The 26,031-nt window shown below is 53.2% G+C and overlaps 2 protein-coding genes across 4 annotated transcripts; both read right to left on the reverse strand.

The window, feature by feature from the left end:
- Window positions 1–367: 367 nt before the first annotated feature.
- Window positions 368–16,569, reverse strand: PIGO (phosphatidylinositol glycan anchor biosynthesis class O). Of its 2 annotated transcripts, XM_066180962.1 has the most exons (11): window positions 16,077–16,569; window positions 14,011–14,154; window positions 13,041–13,164; window positions 11,882–12,041; window positions 10,530–10,703; window positions 7,130–8,699; window positions 6,409–6,612; window positions 5,936–6,138; window positions 5,101–5,171; window positions 4,396–4,512; window positions 368–4,185 (listed from the first exon to the last, which is right to left on the reverse strand). In XM_066180962.1, exons 1-11 carry the CDS (start codon window positions 16,567–16,569, stop codon window positions 4,059–4,061), a joined length of 3,387 nt encoding a protein of 1,128 aa, XP_066037059.1. In that variant the 3' UTR covers window positions 368–4,058. The 2 variants fall into 2 exon arrangements, with proteins under 2 accessions (XP_066037059.1, XP_066037060.1); XM_066180963.1 differs by lacking the exons at window positions 368–4,185; window positions 4,396–4,512 and adding an exon at window positions 4,796–4,941.
- A 949-nt stretch (window positions 16,570–17,518) lies between these two features.
- STOML2 (stomatin like 2) lies at window positions 17,519–24,930 on the reverse strand. Of its 2 annotated transcripts, XM_066180965.1 has the most exons (10): window positions 24,810–24,930; window positions 22,963–23,115; window positions 22,590–22,689; window positions 21,561–21,619; window positions 21,218–21,319; window positions 20,469–20,603; window positions 19,206–19,350; window positions 18,809–18,888; window positions 18,469–18,597; window positions 17,519–17,780 (listed from the first exon to the last, which is right to left on the reverse strand). In XM_066180965.1, the coding sequence occupies exons 1-10, from the start codon at window positions 24,858–24,860 to the stop codon at window positions 17,649–17,651; spliced, it is 1,086 nt and encodes a 361-aa protein (XP_066037062.1). In that variant the 5' UTR covers window positions 24,861–24,930; the 3' UTR covers window positions 17,519–17,648. The 2 variants fall into 2 exon arrangements, with proteins under 2 accessions (XP_066037062.1, XP_066037063.1); XM_066180966.1 differs by lacking the exon at window positions 22,963–23,115 and having other exon boundaries at window positions 24,810–24,916.
- Window positions 24,931–26,031: the final 1,101 nt, after the last annotated feature.

Raw genomic sequence — 26,031 nt, forward strand, 5'->3', positions numbered from 1 at the left:
TCCAATCCCTTGCTCCGTGCGGTATCCCACAGGAACCACACCACGTGCGCTGTCCAAACGTTTCTTGAACTCCGGCAGGCTTGACCCCTACCCTGTGGGAGCCTATTCCAGTGCCCGACTCTCTCTTGGAGAAGAGCCTTCTCCTAAACCTCGAAAGTTCTGGACCCCAGTTCAACCTAAACCTCCCCTGACACGGGTTCAGGCCATTCCCTCAGGTGGTCCTGTTGCTGGTTTCCGCAGAGAAGAGATCAGTGCCTAACCCACCATTATCCCTCAGGAAGAAATTGTAAATGAGGGTACCCATGAAGGAGACCCCAGATGGGTGGGGTAGAGGGATGGAAGAAGGAGACGACACAGCTCTCCTTGGCTCTCACCATTTTATTTGCAGACATCATTTTCACAGCTGTCCGGGGCCCCGTGCCACCCTAGGACAGCAAATCACACACGCCTCCCCCACTCCCGATTAATTAATTATGCAAATTAGCAACGGAGCCACCCCTCCCTGGCTGCCTCATGGGGTCGGTCGTGCTGTACCCAGGGTGCCAGGTGAACGAGCACAGTCAACTAGCCTCTTTTGGAGGGTTTTCTGAAAGGAAAAAAGCTCTGCTTCCCAGCAGAGACTTGAGCATCGCTTCCACCTTCCAGGTGTAGCTGCTGGATGTGGATGAAAGCACTGCCAGCCAGATATGTAGATATCCAGGAAAGTGTAGCACCACGCTGCATGCAGAGCTCCCAGGTTGCTTTCCACAACTGGGTCCATCCCCCTTTTTTTTTCTTTCCCAAATGAGGGACTGAGGTACAAAGAGGTTAATAAAAAATAAACAACAATCTTTCTCCAAGCCACGTGGTGCACTGAGTCAGGGCTCAGAGGAGAGCAGGGCTCCCCAGCCCCGCTCCTTACACACTGGCACTGCTGCTTCCTGAGGGGAAGGGGGGACATGCACACCAAGACTGGGACTGTGCCTTGGCATAAAAAAAGCAGCCTGAAGAGTCGAGGGAAAACCAGAGAGAGATGGGACAGAGGAATGGCTGCAGGAACAGAGCTGCAGTGAGCCCTGGGCTCCCCAAAATAGTGCCATCCCTTGGGGATCCATGTTAGCCCCACAGACCAGAGCTGCAGGTGCAACCAACACACAACTCTTCACAGTGGCTGCAGCTTTTGGTCACTATTTTCTAGGCAGCAAAAAAGAAACACAGTTGACTTTTTGTTCTGTGCCAGGACCATGGGACACACCATGAGCCTGAGCCAGGGAAGTTTCCCAATGGCTCTCCCCTGCCAAGAAACACATGCACAACACTTTCTAAGCCCAAAGTGCAGAAAGATTGTGGAGTGCAGGATGAAAACTGCTCAGCTGAGCACTCTGTCCCCTGTCACACTAAGCCCAGGGACACAGGGACCAGAAATAAACCACCTGGAATAACTCATCTAGGAGAGCCAAGCAGGGCCCTATGACAACCTCTTTGGAGGGATGTGGGGCAAAACCTACTCCCCAGCACACCAGATTTCCCAAATAGTCTTGGTTTAGACTAGGAGGCAACCCCCTGGGGTTTTGAATCAGCAAACACAGCCCTGCCTGCCCTACCATCAGCAGCATGATCTGCTTCCAAGGTTGCCAGGCCCTAGACTGGCATTAACTCTGTAATCCCCAGCATGATCAGAAGAATGGCAGCCAAATAATCAGCTTGAGAGCAGCTGAAGAAGGCTGACAAGGACTGAAACAGTCCGTGAAAAGAAGCAAGAGTGTCTTCAGCCCTTGGAAAACTCATCTTTGTGAATTTGAAATCTTTGGTGTAGCAGAAAGTCTGCTGTGTCCAAGCAGCCAGCACTCCATGGCATCACTGCAGTGACAAGAATGTACTTGCAGCTCTTCTACTGCAAGTTTTGTTTAGTCTCTGGCAAGATAAGTGTGTCCTTTGATGATGCTACAGCTCTGCTGTTCCCTCTATTCTCCCTGGTCTCCCAGGACCAATAGCCCACACATGGCAGAGGGGTGGCATGGAAGGGTGAGGAGAGGATGCCCAAGCCCCATGTGAGTGCTCCTACCATCAATAGTGGGCATGGAAAGGCTCAACGGCACTGGAGCGACCACTGAAAAGAGAAAGAAGTCCCAGAGATGGAAGTCAAGGGGCCTGGGTGGCAGCTGTGGAGACATCAGGGGCCAGTCCTACACTATCAGTGGCCACAGGGACTTCTGCCAGCACAAATACAGGAAGGCAGAAAGCTCCTGACCAGGTTATGAGGTTACAAATAGACCAGTTTGAGCTCCAGCCTAGGGGTTTAGCAACATGTGTTATCCAGATTAACCTCACATTAATTGAAAATTTACTGGGTAACTGCTACCTCCACCCTCTTCCTCTCCCCATACTGATGCACCCCTCGTTCCTTCAGAGACGTGTGGCCACCAGGGAGCCAGTAGCTTTCAGCAAATAACCTATTTTTAGGGGTGTGACTGCCTAAGCCCACTTTAATTGTTGGCTGATGCATTTTTCTAGCTTCCAGCTTCCCTCACTGTTTGCCACTACCCCACTAACCCTTCCTTGTCCTGGCACTGGTGCCATGCATCCAGGCAGTGAGGCAGGCCAGGGTGTGATGCCAGCTACAAACCAGTCCCTGGTTGTGTCAGGTGAAACTGAGCAGGACCACAGAACAGAAGATATGAGAGGCTGAGGTAGCAGAGCATAGCCAGCAGATCAGGAGCAGGCCAGGCAATGGAAACCTAGTATTAGAACAGTTTAAGCCTTCCTGGAATTGCATCTGAACACCTGAGCAGGCATTTTGCAGGGTAAAATACAAAATTCCACCTGCCCTCAAGAGCCACGGCAACTGGGCACTTGGAAAAAAGGGCAAGAAATGAAATAATGAGAGAGATTTTCCCTGGGACTCTGCAGGACAGAAAGGAAGAGCCTGGAGTTATGCTAAAAGTCTGCAATAAGGAACTCAAACAGGGGCAGTCATGGTGCATGAGTTAAAAATCAATGGGATCAGGCAAATATCATTGCAGAAATCCCAGGTAAGCAATCCTTGGCTCTTTCCAGAGAGGAAAGCGACAAAAAGTTTCATAGCACCAAGTAATGCCACACAGTGGTTCAGGGCAGTAAGGAATCCCAGCTCCAATGGAAACTGCAGGAGAAAGAGAGCTGGGATGTGGCCAGGCACCATGGTCACCACCCTCTCCCCATGCCCATAAAGAAACACCGTATCTCCTGACTGTGAGCAGTCAAGGGCATGTTTGGCATAGCTTACTTGTGGCATGAAGTCTCACAGAGAATACCAAGACCAAGAGGGAGACAAGTCCCAAACATGGGATCATGGATGTGATTGAATGCATCTGCTTCATAGCACACACACAGACACTAGTAAGTTAAACCACTTCCCAAAGGAGTTGGTGCCTGCTCCACGCTTTCAAGAAGTTGTTCTCAGGCTCCGGTGCTCACACAGGGCTACTCCTGCAGCTGGGACAGCTACTCCATTTTCCCCTTTCCTGCTGGCCAGGCCCAGTGTGGGTGTGAGCCCATACTCTGTCACTACATCCTCCTGCATCTTAATTGCTCACAGTCAACAGTCAGCATCCAGCAGCACACACCCAGGAAGAGATAAGAGCCTTGGCTGCTACCACCCAGCCCACAGGGACCCTGACAGGTTGAGAAGCAGAGAACATCTTAGTCAAGCACACAGTTGTCCCTGCTACCATTGGCCCAAGCTAAGCCTGCTGTACAAAGCAGCCCAGAGTGCTCCCAACTGCCCTTCACAGGGCTGAGGACAATCACGTAAGTGGGACTGAGTGTAGGGCAAGAGAGGCCTCACTACAGACAAACTGACTGACTTTGCAGGGGAGTAGCTGCCACCGAGGCTCCAGGACTCATCTGCATGGAACCATGAGCAGTGAGATTCCAGCATGAAAACCGAGCACGTGAAAACAAGTGGTGGCTGTGGGACATTCCCTCCCCTTCCAACCTCCCTTCCCCTCCTCAGCAGGCCCCATACCATGAGTCTTTGCACAGTCAAGGTGACACCGTGCTGGCCACTGAAGCCTATCAGCTGCACATTGTGGCAGGTGTCAGGAAAGTAGCAGCAAGACCCCCATTGGTGTTTCTCCAGCACTTGAGGACTCTTGCTTCTCGGGCTCCTGCAGCAGAGTCCTCCTGCTGCCAGCAAAGGCCCAGCAAGAGCTCTGGCCTCTCCTGCTGGGAAACACCATCCCCATGAGCCAGGAACAGTTGGCTCCAGTCCTTTTGTTCAGCACAGCTGCAGGGAGCTGGGGACAATCCCTGACTGCTGTTGGCAGGCACTCGTTTGCTGGCGGCTCGTATCTTACTCCCAGCCCGAGGGAGGCAAGAAGACAACCCCAGCCTTGGCCAACGAGCAGGTTGGGCTCCTCACATCTCCAAGGCTACCTCAGCCGAAGCCGGCTGAACCAGGAGCTGACGGCACAGTCCACACGAATCACCAGGGAGATCCCCAGCAAGAGGCAAATGCTGCTCACCACAAAGCCCAGCGACTCAAAGAGGAACCTGCAGGCACAACAGATGCAGTTAAGGATACAACAGCCAGCATGACTACAAAGACAGGCTGCTACCCTCCAGCTTACTGATTTTCCTGACAATGAGAGGCTGGTAGCACCCCACATCCTAAATCTGAATTACATTCACTCCCCAGAAGCTGCTGCCTGAAACCTGTAAGCCAAACAGTTGTCTGGTTTAGAGGCCACGCAGGACCTACTGACTCAGGCGGGATTGTGAATCCTTCAGAGGCTGAGGCCACCCTTCACACCAACTAGTTCAAAAGTTTGCTGGGTCACTGTTTCTGGGTTTATCACTTCTAGTCTGGTAACCTTACCTTTGGCTCTCTGACTACAACATTCTCAGCTTCCACGTGGGCTCTGTGTGTCCTTGGATAATAAGATGAGGAGAAACTTCTAGGCTCTAGCCCAAGTCTAGCCTCTGAATTTCAAGCAGAAATTAGTTAGGGACATTCCTACAAACACTACTAGGTAATGAGTCAGAAGATCAATCACAGGGTCTCTTCCAACATTACTGTCTGTGAACTCTAGTCAGGGATATGGATCTTAACCCAGCATCAGAGCAACTCCTGGGACTTACTTTGGGGCAAAGACCTTCCAGACCATGAGGTGTCTCCTGAGGATCATAGCTGCACAAACACAGGCCAGAAGCTGTGGGGAAGATCAGGAAAAACAAGTTACAGATGACTTCGGAGAGACCTCCTGGGCACTAGGTTCACATTTGAAGGTGGTACTAAACTGCACATGCCTGAAAGGCTGGCACAGCACACACCAGGAATGAGCATCCTAAAAAGGACTCCCTTCCATGATGTCTTCAAGTCAGGAAACACAAGTAGCTTGAGGGACACGCAGGCCCTTGTGGGGCCAGGCTGCGGCAGCACAGAGGAGTGCTCACACTGTGGCTAATCTGACCTGCTGTTTCACTGAGAGAGGCACTGTTGCTCTCCTGCGGAAGGGCTTGCCCCTTCCGTTGTCTCTGGTCTGACAACACAGGAGAATGATTTCAAGAGATAAATCCCAGAAAACTATCCACTTCACAGGAATAAAATTTCTGGTGTTTAGCTCCCTGTATCATCACAGCACATATGAAAACCAGAGCTGGTGTGAGACAGGAATGCTAAGGAAGACAAGGAGTAGGATTACAACCCTGCAGCTCCTGAGCAGACATTCCCACTCTGGGCAAATGAGTATGAAAAGCATCCTAATCTGTATGGCAGCTTTCATGCTGGAGCCCAAATCACAGAGCAAAAAAAATAAGGGACCTGCTCTTCCACCTGCAACGAGACACTCCACCCCTGGGCCCGTCTGTGTCTTTGGCTGACCCCTTTCTCTCATCAGACTGCCCCACACTTGTCACAGCACACCAATTTCCTCCTAGACAGCCCTTCCCACAGCCACCCTGCCTCTGCCTGTACCTGTGCCCCAAGGACAAAGAGGTACTTCAATCCCAGCTGCAACAGAGCAGTGGAGAACTCCTCTGGAGACTCCCGCAGCCTCATTTCCATCATGTGCTCCTCCACTTCCTGCAGCTCCTCCCGGGACTCCTTCTTGAGCTTCTTCCTCTGCGAGTTGGACATCTCACACACAAAGGGCCACAGCAGGAGCAGCGGGCAGCCAACTACCTCAAGGACAAAGGCATATTAAGTTATCGGAGCCCAGGAGGTGAGAAGGAGTTTAGGATCTGTCATTCTGCCCTGGATGTGCAGGAAGCACATACCCCAGCTCCAGGCCAGGCTGCCGTGGACCCACAAGGGGAACAGCGAGGATGCTGTTGCTCAGCTGGTGCTGGAGCCTTTATTGCCGCATGCTTAACTTGCAGAGCCCCAGGGAAGGCACTGCAGTGAGCTGTGTCTGCTTGGGCTCCACAACCCAGAAGAAACTGATTTACCTGCAAAGAGGATATGGGAGGCAAAGGTGTTGGCGCCCACCAGGACAGCTGGCAGGAGGTTTGTATTGTGGTCAAGGTGAAAGCCAACAAAGGCTGCATTCCAGTGGATGGCTGGGAAAATAGGCTGGTGGCCGGTGGAATAGAAGAACTGTGAAGCAGCAAGGAGCCAGGAGATGACTGCGTACCACGGCACTGAAAACAGCTCTGAGAGAATAAAAGACAAAAACAGGCAGGGGGTGGGGATATCAGCATCAAGGAACAAGACAGATCCATGGCCAAAAAAAGCCTAGTGACATTTTTTTCCAGATTCCCTTTCTCTGTTGACTTTTAAGAGAGGAAACACCCCAGCCCCCTGCCACAGATCTGCAAGAGGCCAGCATTATTCCCTCTGCTGGTGCCAGTAGCCTTGCTACTGCACTCTGTCAGCACCAGTGGAGTCCGGTGACTGTTCACACCCTGGGAAGAACAAAGCTCCTTTACCTGACCTAAGAGACTCCTCCTCCTCCCCCTCCCACATTCACATCCCTGCTGAATGCATCTTTCTTCTGCTAGAGGATTTAAGTAGCTCTAAAAAAGCTAAGAGTATCCTGAGCGTCAGTGCACCACTACTTCCTAAGACTAGAAACTAGATCCTGCTTCTCCCACTGTAATTAAGACAAGGTCACTGCAGGTGAGGCCCAGGTCACACATCCAGAGGTTGCTCTACTGAACCCAGACTCACCAGCATCTCCAGCAAGGCCTCTGGCACATGTGTGGATGTGCAGCAGCACAAAGGCCTCCACAAAGAGGAGCAGGAAGGCAAAGCTCAGCCGCTCGCTGTGCAGAAGCATCAGAAGGAAGCCCAGGAGGGTGAGGGCTATGACCAGGGCTGCTGAGTACACACTGCCCAGTCCATATGCTGCTATAGTGGCCCTGCAGCTACCCCGCTCCAGCCGGCTCTTCTGAGACTCCTGCATCCTCTTGTAGATCTGAGGGATGATGTGGAGGAAGTCGACTTCAGAGCCAGGGACCCCCACATAGGGTGTGACAATGGATCCTGCTGACTCCCGTGTGTCCTTTGCAAACACCGTCATGGGATTGCACAACAGGAGCAGCAGTCCCATGGATGCTAGTCCATAGACAGCCCTGGGAAAGACAATAACTGCAACCTGCACCAGCTCCTGCAGCTTGCCGAGGGAGTCATCAGCACTGGAGGCAACGGCCCAGTAGCAGGCAATGCAGAGGACCATGAGTGGGAAACCCCAGCGCACAAAGAGCACGAGGGGGTACGAACTGTTCAGGTTGCCATAGTGCCTTAGCCAGCTCTGCACTGCATACACCAGCCCAGCCAGCAAGGCAACGCACAGGAGGTAGAAGAGGTTCTTGGCCCGTGTGTTTCTCAGGCTGGCAAGCGGGGAGAGGAAAACAGAGGGCCGGCACTGAGGGATTTCTTCACGGCACTGGTGGAAAAAACTGGAGAGGCGCACACAGACCAGGAGCACGGCCACGAGGCACAGCAGGTACCAGATCTCTCTCCGGTAAGAAGAAAAGCCAAGGAGCTGCTGCTTTGGACCTTCTGGCACAGTCAGGCAACCATCCCAGTGGAGTTTCCCTACTAGCAACACGACCAGTGAGGCCAGCAGGAATGGGGCCACCCGTGCCTCAGCTACAACAAAGCTGTCAGAGAACATAGCTCCACAGCGAAAAAACAGAATGCCCATGGGGAAGGCCAGCCCCAGCCATGCTCGCAGCCTATGCCTCAGGCCACCACTGTCCAAGGGTGGCTGACTGCCTGTTGAACGAGTTCTCTTGAGATGCTGGCCCCACCAATGCCAGAAAAAACCCAGCTGAGAAACAGTGGCTGCCCATGACAACACCAGGAGCAGATCCAGCCCCTCCTGGGTGAAAACATGGACCAGCCATAGCACAGCAGCCCCCACGGGGCCCCAGAAGAGCGGGTACAGGAGGCAACTGCAACAAAAAGATTGTGAGGATGTGGCCAGCTCTGAGGCCATGTAGCAGAGCAAGCAGGAGGAAGCAATAAGGATGCAGCCCCCCACCATACGCAGGGGGTGGAAGCGAGCCCAGGACTGGGTGCACACAGCCCGTGCCTCCCGCAAGTAGTGCTGGAAGCGACTGATGAGGCTTCCCAGCCTTGGTTCGAGCTCCGGAGGCACCGTCGTCCCCTGCATCTGGGTCAGGAGCTGGGTGTGCTCTTCCACAGCACTGGAGAAGAGCTCCTGCAGGTGCTGGAGTTGCTCTGCTGGCAGGTCCTGAGCTACCAGCGAGTAGGACTGCAGGAAGCGATCCACCTACAGGAGAGAAGACACAGGATCAGACAGCAGCACTGGAAAACTGGGAATGGGATTCACTGCTTCATGCTGCCCCTTCATAATGGAAACAACTCCAATTTACCAAACCCTGCCAGGGCAGACCTGTCCCCAGCTACATCACACAGGGCTGGTCACACAAATCCAGGATGTTGCTATCAGGAAACTCAATCTCTCTGCCAAACTGACATCCCTCTCAAGTGATGCATCCATAGCAACAGCCACAATGACTCCAGCAGCTACACCTCTGCTAATGCTGAGCATCACTGAGGGCTTTTATAGAATCTTTGGCAGCAATAAGGCAAATGTCCACCAGAAGGTCAAGATATTACTACTAATGACACGTAATATGCACCCCACATTGAGTTTTACAGTTTTGTCCGCGGAAAAACACCACATTAAAAAATTTACAGTGGATGAAACCAAACTGCTTCCCTTTCTTCAATACTAGCACATTAATACACTGCACCATAGCTTAAGAAAATCTCATTCTTTTTGCTTTTTACTTCAAGGGGTCATGAACAGAGCCAGCTATGATCCCAAAGTCATAAAAAATGTGTTACAGGGGCATTAGCAGGGCAGAGCACTTGCACACACATCCATCTGCTTAGCAGTGTAGATCTGCTCCAGTCCTGAAATGCACACCTTCCATTTGCCTCAAAGTACAGCCAGAAACAGTCTGCCTCTGCCCACGGATGGCACACACATGCACTGGCTCTCTCACAGGCCTCCCTGGAATGCCACAACTTCTTCAACACCACTGTTATGGAGCCAGAAACCTCCTCAAACAATGAGTGTAAATATTTAAACAGGCACAACTTGATAATGCTAATTCCTAACAAATCATAATTGATATCCGCAGTGATTAATGGACACTAACATACAATATGGTCTTTAAATGTCAGAGCACTCTGCTGCACTGTAATTACAGAGCAGAGTATTTCTGTCTTCCCATCAGCAATCATACTCTCCAGCTCCTCACTGGCTTGCACCGGTGGTGTCCAACTGGCACACTAAGGAGTTGGTTGGGCACTGGAGGAGTTATTCCTGTGCTCTCAGCAATACAGAGTCCCTCAAAGGCAGACTGACCCTTAGCTGAGACACATGCCTTGCAATGCATGTGGCTAATCTGGCACTGTAGAATGACCAGAGCCCCAGCAGATAACCCCCATGTCATCCACAGAGGCTCTCACTTAGCCTGCTCCACTGCCTAGGTTTCTTTTATACCTGGTGTAGAGACTCCCATTCAAATTTTGTCAATCTGCTCCTGGGGTTCTGTATTTTGTTGCACTTTGTGTAAATTGCTCCTTCAGTATCCTACTTTAATATTATCTGTTACATGGGGGTTTTTTTACTTGGTCTTTCATTTCTGTTTTCCTTCTTTTACTAATCTAGAATAGTTTTGTTGTTAATACTGTTTCTTCTTCAAAACTGAAGCAGCATCAAAATCTCCACTTCTACTTTCAAATCTCCAATCACGACACTAGCCTCTGGTCATCTTCAGACTTGAGGAACCAGTGTCCCCTATTACCTAGTTCACTTCTGACCATCTGGGTCCAACCACCCTCCACCTTCCCAGACAGTATTTTCCATATGACAGGACTAAACCAGAGTATTATTTCTGTTTTGGGAAAATGGGGCTGTCTTCTACTGGAGCAAACACTGCAAGAATGTAATGCTTCTAAGTAAGTTCTCCATGAAGATAACATCATGTCACCATCTCACCTCCACCTAACAGAAGAGGTTTGTACTTAAAAACCCACTCCTTCTCTCTCCCCTCTAGTCAAATGGCAGGCCTACCAAAGGCCGTACCTGTTTGGCATTGATGTGATAGACTGAGAGCTGCTGCAAGGCTGCAGACACAGCGTCACCATCGCCAGAAAACATTTCGGCCATCACCTCCCCAATATTACTGTAGGGGATGGGCACCCCCAGCAGCAGGGCCACAGTGGGCACCAGGTTCACTTGAGGAACGGTCTCAGGCTCCTGGAGAGACAGGGGAGGAAATCAGAAATTCAGAGAGAACACAGCAATGCAGCTTTTCACTCATGTGCGAGGACAGTGGGGAAGACATCCCCGTTCAAAGGTCAATCCAAGCAGAGGCACAGCTCTGCTTTTCCCATGGATCCTGTGGTGAGAAGCATGCTTGTTGGGAGCTGTAGGTTGATGGGGAAGGCACCGGCTGTCCATCAGCTCACCTGGCCCTACACAAGCATCCCTCACAGATGTAGTGACATGAACATGCCTTCCAAACACTTCAGTCCTCTATATCCTGTGTCAACTCTTCCACTGCTCTCTCAAGACAAGGTGACAGACCCCCCCCCCCCCCCCCCCACTCTTCTCAATCAAACTGAAAAGGCTAGAAAGCAGCACCATGGAAAAAGTCCTGGAGGTCCTGGCTGATGACAAGTTGAATGTGACTCAGCAGTGCCCTGGCAGCCAGGGGGTCCAACCCTGTCCTGAGGGGCATCAGGCACAGCATGGCCAGCTGGGCAGGGGAAGGGATTGTCCCGCTCTGCTCTGCACTGGGGTGGCTTCAAGTGCTGGGGGCAGTTTTAGGCACCAAAGGGAAGACGTTAAGTGATTAGAAAGCATCAAAATGACAGCCAGGAGGTTGATGAAAGGTCTGGAGGGGAGGCTGTGTGAGAAGCGGCTGAGGTCATTTGGTCTGTTCAGCTGGGAGAAGAGGAGACTGAGGGAAGACCTCCTTGAGGTCTTCAACAGCCTAATGAGGGGAAGAAGAGGGTCAGGCACTGATCTCTTCTCTGTGGTAACCAGTAAAAGGATCTGAGGGAATGGCCTGAAATTGTGCCAGGGAGGTTTAGGCTGGGTAGTAGGAAAAGGTTCTTCACCCAGCGGATGGTCAGGCACTGCAACAGGCTCCTAAGGGAAGTGGTCACAGCACCAAGCCCAAAGTCCAAGATGTGTTTGGACAATGTTCTTAGGAACATGGTATGACTCTTGGGGTGCCCTGTGCAGGGCCAGGAATTGGACTTGATGATCCTGATGTGCCTCTTCCAACTCAGCTTATTCCATGATTCTATGACAGAATCCCCATCCCTCTCAGTCTAAAAAATCCCAGTCTGACTGTTACTCTCTCTAATACTAGGATGCAGTTTTCAAGCACCAACTCAGGCAGGGATAGTTAAGAGTCAGCTTCTCACCTCTGGAGGGCCACTGCCAAACAGGGGTGTCCTGCTGTACACAAACAGTGCTGCATTGACTTCCTTCTCGCTGTCGCCACCATGGTCTCCAGTTTCTGTCATACCGTGGTCCCCAGCCACTAGAAGAAGAGTGTCATTCCCCAGGTGATCCACCAAGGACCTGTCACCAAGATAAGGAAGGTCAACTCCTCCCTGGGCAAGGGCCCCACTAGCCTAGGTGGAAGAGGCTAGAAGAGACATGTCCCCAGCAAGCCTGCCTGCACTGCAGAGGTGAAGCCCACAAAAGGATATGAGCAAAACTAGACGCTGATGCAGAACTGTAACAAGCCAGGGACCAGGGTATTTTAAACTGTTGCTTTAAAGACAAACTGAAAATTCAGAGCCCTAAGACAGAGTGGATCAATCTTGCTTGGGTCCCCAGGAAACAGTGCCTTCAGGGAACTTGAAAAAATGCAATTCAGAAGAAAGGTTCCTGACAAAAACAAAATTTTAGGCTGCTTCTATTTGGGTCACGTATCATGTTATGTGAGCCACCTCCCACTTCAAAGGAAAAAAGCAGGGATTAGTCCTTGAAGGACGCAGTAGGTATGGCACAGTATATGCTCTCAGATACAGCAGGGCAAGTTACCAACTCCTTCTAGCAGCAAAACTTAAAGCAGTCCTAAGAATCAAAAGCTGCAGCATTTTGGACTGAGACGCATCTGCATGACTGAAATTTCTGGATCCCATCCTGCCCTCTGACTCAAAGCTACAGTTCATGGTTCTGCGTGGCAAATGCAGCAGCACTCATTCCCAAACCAGGGTCCTCCATCTGCTTCTCAAACGCTAGCCAGACCTCAGTGGGACAATCTCCATGTTTAAGCTGGAAAGAGCGAGGCTCAGTTGCACTCCAGCTGCACTATCATCTCACGGCTTGGTAGAGAACCAAGACCTGAAGGCAGCCTTACTTATGAAATCAAACCTCTCAACACTCATCTATGCAAGCAATACTGCCCATAGCTGGGCTTCCACCTGCTGCTGGCCAAAGCTGTTTTCCATCTTAATAGGCTCAGTAAGCACACCCTGTTGCCCTCCATTTTTGTCAATTCCCTGGAAAGATCCCACCAGTCTGGCTGAAGGAAGAGGCCAGCTAACAACCCCTCAGCACCACACTGATCACCTGAGCATCTCATTCATCTGGGTAAGCTTCTTCGCCATCTCAGGATGGTCGGGTCCGTGTTTGTGCCCACAGTGGTCCACGCCGAGGAAGTGAGCAATCAGCACATCCCACTCACCACTGTCCACTGCAGAACAAAAGCAAACTTGGAACACACAAGCCTGGAATTCTAAGCCTGGATCCTCCTGCCAGGATTTCCTAGTTGCCTCGGGATATTGCTGTTTCTTCCCCTCCTGCCACTGTCACCTGCCAGCTCTCGAGAAAATTGATGCAGGTTTTAAGTGAGGCATACTCTTGGCCAGAGGTTCCTGGGTGCAATGGCACAGAGACCTCAAACCCTGGTAAAACATCCCAGGATCCCTGTTTCTTCCCCCATCCCTCAGGAGGGGAACAGTACAATGTCACCCAGATGAAAGGCCACTGCACCCCTGATTTGCATAGATTCATACACAGAAGAATGAAAGCCCATTTCCCTTGGTCCCAGGACTTCAGGGAGGTGGAAATCACCTAAAATTCAAACACCAATTACATGCTTCATCTTATTCCCAGGACTAGGAAGCACCAAAGCTTAGCTGAGAGCAGTGATGTGTCTCAATCTCCTAACATGTGTTTTCCCCAGAGCACTGTGTGCCTGTCTAGCCAGCCACATGTCAGACTTAAGCTGCTCCTCCTGCATCTCGACAGTGTATTTTGTAAGACAAACACCAAAGTCTAACTTCATCCCAAATAGCTGAATTCGGTCCCAGACAAAGGAAAGGTTCCTACAGAAACACAGTACAGTACTTGGTCTGTGGGCTCCAGGAACTGGCTTATGGGTGGAAATCCAGCTAGAGCACTGTAATCCATGGGCAGCAGTGTGTACCTGCCCAGTGCTGCTTTGTAACAGAAAAATCCTCCGGCCCTACCTTGAATTTGCAGTAGGACTCCCACATTAGGCCAAGGTTTATCCATGCCCTGTGAATCAGCTGCTTACCAGTTGGATAGAGATGCTGCAGGATCCCATCATCCACAGTGTGAAGATCCTTCACATTAAAAGAAGGAAAGAAATACGAGCGGAAAAACTTCTTTGGGAAGAGTCCTTCCCATGTGTCATCACCCATGAAGACCACTCTCCTTCCTGAGCCAGAGAGAAAGGAATCAATGAGAGTTGGAGCCCTCCTGAGTCGTGCGGTTACCACAACAATCCAAAGAGCCTGGGTAGATCCAGGTCAGGGTCTGGAGCAATGGTTCCTCTACAACTCACACCCAAAACTAAAATCTTCACTAAAAAAAAAAGACCATCTGTCTGTAATTGATTTTGAATACAGGGAGGGACCAGCCCATGAGTATCTCTAAGCCCATGAGTGCCCCCACACCAAACCCACTGCATAACCTCAGGACTTACTGCTGACCTGACATGTCACCCCTGCAGAAAGACTTGTGGGCCACCACAACACAAGTGGGTGCATGGGGTGCAGCATGAAGCAGACAAAAACCTCACACAAGGCCTGTAACCCCACTCCAAAATGCAAGGCAGCAGGTGATGGAGTAGATGTGAGTCTTGAGTTCTGGCTTTTAAACACAATGGTGATGGTGTTCCAGACATGGAAAAGAGAAGGTAAAAGCACTGATGCTCCCCTCCACCCTTGCCCTCCTTGCCCTGCCTGCCATCAACCAGTTGTGTTTCCACAGGGCCTCTTCAGCCTGGAAACAGGAGCCCTTTTCTCTGAGACTGCTACTCTGGCACAGGATCTACTGGTGCATTTTGCCTCAGATGATTGACTGCATTTGCCCACCTTGCTCACACAAAAAGTCATGTTGCATTATCCCACTTTGAACCTTGGGAGGAAGTCTCTCTGGGTAACAAACCACTGTGGCCTGTCCTCTTCCCTCTACTCCATTATCCCACCAAAACAAGCCCTTTACACAGCTGCACTAAGCACCAAACTACAACGAAAATGGGATGAGGTTGTTGCCTCACAGCTGCAAGCAGCTGTCCAGGCAGGCTGGCTGCCTGAGAGACATTTCCACAGCACACCTGGCACCACCTGGCTCCTCCCCTGTCACGTGCCTCAGACCACAGGACAGACTGCCCTCGGCTTCCTACAAGCATTCCTGGCGGTGACCTTGGGAGAAGCACCATCACTGCAGCCACTTTCACCTGCTTTCTCATCATCTTTGAAGATAATGAAGATGAAGCCATGGTCACAGCCCTTCTTACTCCCAAACTGAGTTGGAGACACCCTGCCCTGCCTGCATGACAGCCCCGCCTTAAGTAACTGTTGTTAAGCAGGGCAAAAGAGTCAGCTCACAGGGTGGATCTGTTGGAAGCAGTGCCCTTCCCAGCGAGAAAGTAATCAAGGTTTTGAGTACAAGTTAAACTGAGCAGAGGTTTGCACGTGCCCTGACCCAGCAGGCTGCTGCCCTGCCCACACAGTCACAGAATCATAGAATGTTAAGAGGTTGGAAGAGACCTTAAAGATCATCCACTTCAAAGCCTCTTCCCAAGGGCAGGGACACTTCCCACTAGATCACGTTACTGAAGGCTTTATTCAACCTGGCCTTAAACACTGCCAGGGATGGCGCATCTACAACCTCCCTGGGGATCCCATTCCAGTGTCTCACCACCCTCATAGGAAAGAATTTCTTCTTAATAGCTAACTTAAACTTCTCCTCTGTCAATTTTTACCCATTGCTCCTTATCCTATCACTACAGCTCCTGACAAAGAATTAGTCTCTGGCTTCTCTGCAGGCCCCCTTCAAGTACTGGAAGGCTGCTACAAGGTCTCTATACAACCTTCTCTTCTCCAGGCTAAACAGCCCCAGTCACAGAATCATCAAGGTTGAAAGAGACCTTCAAAACTATCCAATCCAATCATCCACCCACCACTAAAAACCCTAAACCACACCACCCAGCAGGAGATCCAAAAGCCTCTTAAGCACCCCCAGGGATGGTGACTCCATCATCTCCCTGGGCAACCTATTCCTATGCCTGTGAAAAACAATTTTTTTACATCTAGCCTGAAACTCCCCTGCCCAAGCTAAAGGCCAGGAACTCACCGTTCTGCACCAGCTGTGCCAGTAGGTTATCCTCCTGGATGGCGTAGGAAGCGAAGTTGCTGCCCACGTCGATGAAGGTGGGCAGTGAGCCGGTGGTGAGGCCCTTGATGCGCTGCATGGTGGCTGTGGGGGGGTCAGCTCGGAAGCGGTAGAGCCGGGCATGGCGGGGCTGGGAGGTGGCCAGCTGGTGCAGGACACCCAGCTTGTTCTCGTAGGGCAGTGGACTGGCCTTGGCGGGGTCAAAGCGGGCAAACTCAAAATGGAGAGCGTCGATGATGACGAGCACGGCCTTGGAAAAGCGCTGGGGAGCCCAGCAGGAGCCTGGCGGGAGGCTTTGCCTCTCCCAAGGTGGAGGCACGAGTGGGTCTGAGCAGGAACTACTGCTGGCAAGCTCGATCCGGGTGAGCAGGAAGCCGCTCATGAAGAGCCCGATACCAGCAAAAAAGAGAAGGCAAACCCAGGCCAGGAAAAGCACCACTGGCCACCGCTGCATCCTAGAGGAAAGGACAGGCAGCCTCAGCCCCCAGCGGCTCTACCTGGGCAGGAACCACTCCCTACCAGCACTCATCTCTGGCCCAACACCTCTCGCACCCACCCGTCCCGCAGTAACCCGCATCAGCCTGATCTGACTTTACTTGGTCCCCCTCCGTGTCCTGGCAACTGCCCCACGCAACTCCTTGCATCCCCTTCCCGCCGAGTCCTGCTCCCTCCCTCCCTCCCGCCCAGCTCCGGTACGCCCATTCCCCTTCGCACTCCCCCAGCCCCTCGCCTGCACCCCAGACTCCCAGTTCGCCACCTCACACCCGCGCCACCCTTGTGTGCCCCTCGTACCAGCTTCCCCTCCCGCCCCCCCAGTCCCTCACAGCCCCTTTTTGCTCCCCCAGACCCCGTTCCCGTCCCGTCCCGTCCCACCTGCGGCTCCCGGCGCCCGCCACTCCCGGAAGCGCCGCGCGTGGCGACGCCGGCGCTAGAGCGGCACCGCGGGTGGCGGCGCGGGGCAGCAGCATCCCCTGGCGGCCAGGAGGTCCCAGCGCCCCTTAAGGCGAGGCACACGCATAAAGGCGAAAGTGGTGTTTTAATTAATCAGTTAATTAATCGATAGAGGCGGCCCTCGCCCTGTGGTAGGGTTGAAGATCATCTAGTTTCAAGCCCCTTGCTGTGGGCATGGACAGCTTTAATTCAAACAGGTTCCTCAGAGCCTCATCCAGCCTGATCTTGAACACTTCCAGGGATCGGGCATCCACAGCTTCCCAGGACAACCTGTCCCAGTGCCTCACTGCCCTCACAGGAAGAATTTTTTCGTATTATCTAATTTTTAACTCGTGTATGTCCCTGCATGTCCATGGGAGATCCCACCAAGAGCCTGCTGAGGAGCGATGGTCCCCCTTAGGCATCAAATGCTGGGGTCAGGCACCCAAGCACAAGGGAATGTGCTGCAGAAGCACTGTTACGATTTATTACATTATTTAAATCCAATACAAAATAGGGACTAAGGGAACAAGAGCGACTGCCTGCAGCAGAACAGGACTGCTGGCAGGCTTTGGGAGAGAGTATGGGATCCTTCCAGTCCTGTTAGCTGGAGCTGCCCTGTTCTGCCTTCAGCACTTCTGTGGCAGGAGAGTGGGAGTCCTCGTGGGCTGAGGGCATATCATCTTGGGTCTTCACAGCTTGTGGCTTGGTCAGTGTGGTATAAATCCCCAGGGCCTGGAAGCAACAAGACAGTCATAAGAAGAGAAGGAGAGAGCCAGGCCCGAGCCTAGTGCCCTCTTCACCTCCCCAGAGCAAGACTCACTCAGGTGAGAACAGAACAGCTTGGGTTGGAAAGGAGCTTAAAGATCCTCTTTTTCTAACCTCTCACCACAGGCAGGGTTGGGTTGAATGGGGCTCTGGGCAACCAGAGAGAGGACCTTGAACACCTCCCAGGATGGGGCATCCACAGCTTCTCTGTGCAATCTGTTCCAGTGCCTCCTCATCCTCACAGGAAAGAATTTCTTTCTAAAATCTAATCTCAACTTACACATTCAGTTTAAAGCCATTCCTCCTCATCCTATCATGACATGCCCTCGTGAAGTATCTCTCAATCTTCCTTGGAAGTCCCTTTTAGGTACAGGAAAGTGCTACAATGTCTCTCTAGACCCTTCTCTTCCCCAGGCTGAACAATCCAAATTCTCTCAGCCCTTCCTTACAGGAGAGGTGCTCCATCCCTCTGACCATCTTGGTGGCCACCTCTGGGCTCACTCCAACAGGTCCCTGTCCCTTCTGTGCTGAGACCCCAGAGCTGGATGCAGAGCTCCAGGTGGGCCTCACCAGGGCAGAGGGGCAGAACCCCCTCTCTTGACCTGCTGACCACAGGACTCTGGACGCAGCCCAGGACACACAGGGCTACACTGACCTGTGCGACCATGTTGGTGACATCGCCGGTGTTGGCGGGCAGCAGAACAGTGTTGGAGTCTTTGGCAATCTTGGAGAAAGCGTTCACATACTGCTCTGCCACAGACAGGGAGGCAGCAGCATTGCCGTGCTGGGGACAGAGGGACAAGTCACGTGCCACCAACAGCTCATCCCTGCCTGTATCCCCAGCCCACCCCAGTCCAGCAAAGATCCTCACTCCCTGGTGCTGCTGAAGGTGCCAGGCAGTATCCAGGAGAAAGCCAGGTGCCACCCTGCTCCCAGTTTCACCACTCCCAGGGGCAGCACCAAGACAGTGGCTGCTCTCGGTAGCCATCACTCACCTGCTGTGCCAGAGCAGCTGCCAGGAGCTGAATTGCCTCTGCCTTGGCCCTGGCCTTGACCAGCATGGCATTGGCTTCGCCTGCAACAAACCACAGCAGGGTGTGCATCAGAATAATGAGAAAGCACTCGCAAAGACTGAGTTCTGAGCACTTCAGGGAGTGAATCAAGACAACTTCATGCAGGCAGGGTGGTCTCTTTCCCAACAGCAGCACTATCACATGCCTCCTGCTGCCAAGAGGCTGGGGCAGGGTAGCAACATCAACTGAAGCTTAACCTGAGGCACCAGCAAGGAAGGATCAGAGTGGCCGAGGAAGCCTGGCTCACAGTGATGCAGTCCCTCCCCTGCAGCACCACCCTTCAGTCCAGAGAACCCCATGTTTTCGTCCCAGGCACTACCAGCAGCTTTGTTGATTTGTTCGGCCTTCTCAGCTTCAGATGCCAAGATCTGGGCCTGCTTCTGGCCTTCAGCCACGTTGATAGCTGACTCCCTCGTCCCCTCTGACTCCAGCACTGTTGCCCGCTTCCGTCGCTCTGCCTCCACCTGCAAACACAGGTCAGACATCAGCCTGCCACGGCTGTGTTGGGGAAATCCCATCCATGGGGCAAGGACATGCTTCTCTGTTCTGCTGGGGGAAGCATGGCTTAAAGCATGAAAATACAGCTACACAACACTGTGTGGTCTCAGTGGGGGCTAGTTCTGCTCCTCACGCCACAGAGCCCTTCCCAGCCCTGTCCCCACCTATGTGGACAGTTGTTTCCCCCTCCTCTTCCAGCCAGATATCTGGTGTCCAGCTTTACTCAAGGGGAGACCTTCAGCTCTGATATTTGCTTCCCCACAAAGCCCAGTAGGGATTTTAAAGGGAGCTGGCTGGGCTTGTATGTTGCAAGCAGGGGCCACCACAAAAATTATGACAGGAGTTACTTACTCAGTAGCTCCACATCTGCAGCCAAAGTGCCCTCCTGAGGCAAGGGGAGGGTCCTGCCAGCTCTGGACAGGTAACAATAACGAACCACAGCCTGTATCAGCAATAGTGTGGCCAGCAGGACCAGGGAAGTGATCATCCCCTGGTACCCGGCACTGGCGAGGCCACACTTTGAGTCCTGTGTCCAGCTCTGGGCACCTCAGATCAAGAGAGACATTGAGGTGCTGGTGTGTCCAGAGAAAAGCAAAGGAGCGGGGGAAGATTTGGAGCACAAGTCTGATGAGGAGCCCATGAGAGAGCTGCAGTTGTTTTGTCTGGACAAGAGGAGACAAGGTCTTCTGAGGAGACCTTATCTCTCTACAACTACCTGAAAGGAGGTTGCAGTGACTTGGGAGTTGGCCTCCTCTCCCAGGTAGTCAGCAACAGAATGAGAGGACATAGTCTTAAGCAACACCAGGGGAGGTTTAGGCTGGTCATTAGGAAGAATATCTTCACAGAAAGGGCAATTAGACATCGGAATGGGCTACCAGAGAGGTAGATACTGTTTGTGAAGGTCTTTAAGCAAAGACTGGACATGGCACTTGGTGCCATCGTCTGGATGACAAGGAAGTGCTTGGTCATAGGTTGGACTTGATGATCTGAAGTCTTCCAACCTTATTGATTCTGTGATTCTGTAATGCAACGGGGAAGACGAAGTTTCCCTCTTGTTCCAGACCTCCCTCGCAGAGAGCCTCACCTGCATCTGCATGGATTCCTTCACACGTGGGGGCACATGGATGTCCTTGATCTCGTAGCGCAGACACCGGATGCCCCAGCAGTCTGAAGCCTGGTTGATGGCATCCACGATGCTGGCATTGAGGGACTCCCGCTCCTGGGAAGCACAAAAGAAATAGCAGAAAGCAGAGAAGAGGGGCTTAGCATGAGAGAGGTGTCAGGAAGGAAATAGACAGGCCAAGGTCTGCCAGAAAAAAACATCTCCACAGGTTTCAGGCAGGGTCAGGTGTTTCCTGCAGGTCTTGAAGGGGTCACCATCTACTAGGGAGGGCAGTGTCCCATACTGAAGCTGCTGGGATACAACATCTGACATACATATAGATACAAGAGAATGCCAGCAACTCTAGTTTCTTCCCAGCAAATGCAGCACAAGGATTACAGAACCCCATGACCCAGGTCAGGGATATTCATCACTGGGACTGAGCAAAGAGTCACTGACTCGAGAAAGGCAACTGGACCAGCAGAGTCAGGGCACATGCCACCCATCACCTCCTCCAAATAATGCAGGGCAGGGCAAAAAATAACTCCTGTTAAAAAAACAACTGAAACAAGACCCATCTCCAAGGATTCACCAACAGGTCAACTGAAACAGAAGCCGTAAGCCCTCTAAGCAAAGGACATTTTGCTGTTAAGCACATCAGCCTGGACATGCAGGCTGTTCTGGGATTTTGGGAGGCACTGCCAGCTCCGTAATCCACCTCCCCAGCTCACCCGGAAGACTCTGTCGAGGGAAAGTTTGCCAAGTTCAGATCTCATGGTGGTCTGGGCCAGCTGGGTCACTGCGTACTCAGGATCTTCCACCCCATAGCTGGCCTGAAGAGCAGAACAAAACAGAGTGGATAGGAATGCCAAGAGGGACCCTGAACAAGGCAGGAGAGACAGAGTGCTAAAGCAAGATATCTGCCAGACACCCCTGCTGAAAATGTGGAGTCTGGAGCCTTGGGAGGAGTCAGAGTTACCAGCCCACCTGCCAGGCAGGACACAAAGCCAACATTTTGGGGAGCAGGGAGAGGGCAGAAACAGGAGAAAGGTGCCCATGGGGCAGGGATGGTACCTTGTAGGGGTCCATAACTCGCAAGTAGAGCACACCATCGATCTGCAGGGTGACGTTATCTGTCAGGAGAGAACAACACACCTTGTTTACTGAAGCAGCACAAACAAAACAGGGAAACCCCCTCTTCCACAGCACAGCTGGGCAGGCTCATCCTTTTTCACCCTGGCATAGCAGCATGGCACAGAAGAGGATTGGCTGAAATAGATCTTCTTATCTAAAGGCTTTGTAAAAGGACCTTACATTCCCTGGACAATGTCGTGATGTTTTAATACACCAAAGGTTTTGATTTTCCAGATAGAAGCATTTCACACAGTAGCGCTCATAAATGAAGATTTAAGGAGGAAAAAAACAAAACAAACCACTTAAAACTAGAAATATAACAAAGCTGTCCATAAACATTATATCCATTAACCTGTTCTAAAATGGTTTTTTACAGAAACAGAAATTTCTTTTGTGGTTCAATTAATGAAAGCACCTGAAAATTTTATTTCTAGCCAGGTGCATTCAAGTCAGCAAGAAGGGGCAGCTGCAGCCCAGAGAGAGCAGTGGAAGCTCCTGGGGTGCCCCCACTCACAGCAACAGCCTTCCAGTACCTAAAGAGAGCTGCAGAGGGATGGGACATGGGGGAATGGCCTTAAGCTGATGGAGGACAGGAAGACAGACTTAGATTAGATGTTAGGAAAAAGCTCTTTACTGTGAGGATGGTGATGCACTCAAGTGAGTTGCTGAGAGAAGCTGTGGATGCCCTGTCCTTGGAAGTGTTCAAGGCCAAGCTGGACAGGGCCTTGAGCAAGCCAGTTGAGTGGAAGATCTCCCCTACCCATCGTAGGTGATTGGAACAAGATGAACTTCAGGGTCCTTTCTAACCCAAATCATTCAGTGATCTTGTGATTTTATGGCCAAGCCTGGGTACCCAGGCGCAGGGCTGAGTGCAGGACCTTGAGGCAATTCCACTCATCCTGACATTGTCTCTTGCTCACCCCAGATGAAGCAGAAAGAAAGGGGCAGGACATAGAAGCTGTTCCTCACCCAATGTGACAGCTGACTGCTCTGGGACATTAATGACGATTTCTTTGAGACTCTGGACGTAACGAATCCGATCCAAGAGAGGGATGAGGAAGTTCAAACCCTGGGAAAAGGGTGGGATTAGATGGCTGACAGACTAGAGAGAGTCATGCAAACAAAGGCCAAACCACACACTGCAAACATGTTTTACACACAGGAAATTTCAGTTACTCGGTGCTTTTAACACCTCACCAAAGAAAATTAGTCCACAGGCAGCCAAAAGGATTTCAACCTGAGAAACTAAGCCCACCACCCCTCTCAGATCCTGCAAAGGACACGCCGCGCTACAGCTTTAGGAACCTGCTGAATCCAGAAGGGCAGAAAAGCTGCTCCTTACAGGCTCGAGGATTCGGTGGAACTTGCCCATTCTCTCCACCACCCAGGCCTCCTGCTGGGGCACAAAGAGCACCCCGATGTTCATGGGCAGCCCGGAGTTCCAGCGGGATGGAGCTGGGGCCAGCCGTGCCACACACTTCAGCTGCTGGGAGTTCTGGGGGAAGGAGACGGAGGGGGTTGAGACCAGCTGCTGGCACCTCAGAGCCCATTTCCACACCTGTTACCCCATCTGGGCTCATGAGCAGGAGAGCAGGGCAGGAAACAATGCCCCAAACAAGCCCGTACTATAAGGGTGCTCCCACAGGGATGAGGCCTGGGCACCAGGGACAGTCTTCTCCACTGGTGCAGAGGGGCTCACTCCTATGCCAGTGTCTTCTGCACATCTCCACTCCTCTCACATCCACCCCATAGCAGGGAATAAAGCCTCCCTGCCACCATAAAGGGCAATGAAGGTGTGAGCATGTGTGCCTCTTCTGCCCCACTCAGCCCCTATAACCTGTGCAGGTCCACTCCCTCCAGTCCTCTCCCTCACCTCAGCCCCAGATCGCCCCTTTTCAACAACCTGTCCCTCCCCAGTTCTGGCTGCCACCAGGGCTTCCCACAAAAAGCTGTTTTTCCAGGCATTTCCCCACCCTCCTCCCCACAGATCCTCACTCACACAGCTTCCCTCAACCTCCCCACATCCTAACCCAGCTCACACCTCCACACATCCATTTCTTCTACAACAACCCAGCCCCACCTCACCACTCCCTACGTACAGTCACCCCCATGGGCCCTCCCATTTGTCCACACCCTTTGCAATGTCACCCTGTACCCCAATCCCTCCCCAGCTCACCACCACCATCCCAGCACTTCCCCAAACCCCCAACAACCCCCCAAAGACCCCTCTCTCTCACTCCCACTCATATCCTCATTTGTCCTCTGCAGCCCTCCTCCTCACACCTCCCTCTCTGCCCAGCTCCTCCCCATGCACGGTGTCCCCCAAACCTTCAAGAGCACCGGCCCACTGGACCCCACCTCCTCAGTTACCTGACTCACTTGTCCTCTACACCACCCCCCTCTCCCTGTCCACTGCCCTGCCCACACCCCAGCCCTTCCCAGCCCCAAACACTCCCCCACTGGCCACCGTCTTCAGCCTCTCTATACCTGTCTCTTCTCTACACCACGGCCCGTCCTTCAGCTCTATCCCTGCCCGGCCCTCCCCAGACCAACACTACCCCACTGCCCCGCCACTGCTCCTGCTCACTCCCCCATACCCGTCTGTCCACTGCATGCCCCACCGCACCCCCTTCCCCATCCCTGCCCAGCTCTCCCCCACCGAGCCCCGACACCGCCAGCCCTTCACCGGACCCTAAACAGCCCACCGACTCCCCCCCAAACCCCCCGTACCCATTTATCCTTTTCACCCCGCCGTGTCCTCACAGCCCTGTTCCTTCCCAGCTCCTCACCACCACCCCAGCACTTTCCCGGAGCCCCAACACCACAGACCGCCCCAATCTCCGCAATTCCCCGATACCATTTGTCCGCAGCCCACTCTAATTCCCCGCCCCGTATCCCCATCCCCGCCCAATTCCCCCTCACCTCTTCCTCGGACCCGCGAAACCACCACCCCACTAAACCCCACCTCCGACCCCCAGGCCCGTCCGTGCTCTGCGTCCCAACAACACCGCTTTACCCCGTCCCTGCCCAGTTCCCCTCCAACACCTCCCAGACCCCCAACACCATCCCCCTCATCTCAGCCCACACCCCTCCTCCCGGCCCCTCCGGCACCCACTACCCGGACCTTCCCCACGTGGGCAACCCCCGAGTTCTCCCCGTTCCCTCCCCACCCGCCTTTATTTCCCGCACCTGCAGCAGCCCGAGGCCGGGCCGGGCCCGGATCCCCGCCCGGGACAGCATCGTCCCCTCCGCCCGCCCCGCTCGGCGCCGCCGCCGCCTCTCCCGCACTCCCGGAAGGCCCCTGCGCCGCGCCGCGCCGCTTCCGGGTGCGCCGCCCGCATCGGTCCTTCCAGCTTCTCCGGCCGCGACCCCCAGTTCCGCCCTCCCGCGATTCTATATCGCCCCCCTCGCGGGAGGCAGACCCGGTCTCGTTCTGGAGCTCCAAACGGACGTTTATTAAATTAGAAACGAACACGAAAAGTACCGGCACGGCCTTCGCGAGCCCGCAGAGCCACGGCGAGAGGGGCAGCCCCGGTGACTGGGGGGCGAGGGGGACTCCGGTGTCATGGCGGCCCCCGAGACCCGCTGGCCAGGGCAGTGGAGGGGAGCGGCCCCCGGTGTTTGAGGAGGTTTAGAGCCCCAGCTGGGGGACGGTTCAGATCCGCGGTTTGGGGGATTCAGTTGGGGGGAGGCAACCCCCGGTGATTGTGGGGTTCAAAGCCCCCGTTTGGGGGATTCAGACCTCCAATGTGAATGTATGGACAGATTCCGGCTTCCTAAGCCCAGTGCAGCAGGGCCGGAGCCCCTCGGCCGCCCCCGGGAAGGGCAGAGCAGGGCCTCGCCTGCACACCATCCCCGGCCCTGGCCCGTCCCCACACTGAGCCCCCGCGCTGGGGTCTCAGCCGCAGGGCTGGGAGTTGATGGGGTCGGGCCTGTCACCTCTTGTTCGCTCTAACGGAGGGGCTGAGGATCCCCGCAGCCTGGGATGGCACGGGGAGCCTTGCCGAGACCCTCAGAGGGCAGAGGGGCGATACAGAGGGGGAATGTGCAAGATTGTTTTACCCTCGGCCCTGCCCCCCGATTGCCCCAGTCTGGATTCTCCCAGTCCTGCTCCTGAGAATCCAGCCCAGCTCCCAGAGTTTGACGTACTCTGCTGCTTCCCTGCTTCCCAGGGACTACGCTGGGGCTCCTGACCATCCTCCAGCCCCTGATCATGCTGCCGGCAGACCCCTGCCCAAAGCTACCTCCTGCATGGGATTCACCCCCCATACACAGATAGTGCAAGGTTCCTTTTTTTTGGCAATCTTCTCAGATCCACAGCTCACGTGCTCTGGAGGCTCTTGCCCAGAGGGCTATCCCCATATTCCTGCAAAGAGCCCCAGGTCCCCATCCACGTGGCAGCTGTGTCTCT

This window comes from Chamaea fasciata, unplaced genomic scaffold (genome assembly GCF_029207755.1).
Source record: "Chamaea fasciata isolate MVZ Bird 193981 ecotype frontalis unplaced genomic scaffold, bChaFas1.0.hap1 SCAF_4, whole genome shotgun sequence".
NCBI lineage: Eukaryota > Metazoa > Chordata > Aves > Passeriformes > Sylviidae > Chamaea > Chamaea fasciata.

Coding starts and splice junctions, on each gene's coding strand:
- STOML2 (XM_066180965.1), bottom strand. CDS start 24,860: ATGCTGTCCCGGGCGGGGATCCGGGCCCGGCCCGGCCTCGGGCTGCTG. Junction 22,690..22,962: donor TCCACCGAATCCTCGAGCCT/GTAAGGAGCAGC, acceptor CCCTTTTCCCAG/GGTTTGAACTTCCTCATCCC. Junction 18,889..19,205: donor ACAAATCAACAAAGCTGCTG/GTAGTGCCTGGG, acceptor GGTTTGTTGCAG/GCGAAGCCAATGCCATGCTG.
- PIGO (XM_066180962.1), bottom strand. CDS start 16,569: ATGCAGCGGTGGCCAGTGGTGCTTTTCCTGGCCTGGGTTTGCCTTCTC. Junction 14,155..16,076: donor GGCACAGCTGGTGCAGAACG/GTGAGTTCCTGG, acceptor TCTCTGGCTCAG/GAAGGAGAGTGGTCTTCATG. Junction 6,139..6,408: donor CTCCCATATCCTCTTTGCAG/GTAAATCAGTTT, acceptor TCCTTGAGGTAG/TTGGCTGCCCGCTGCTCCTG.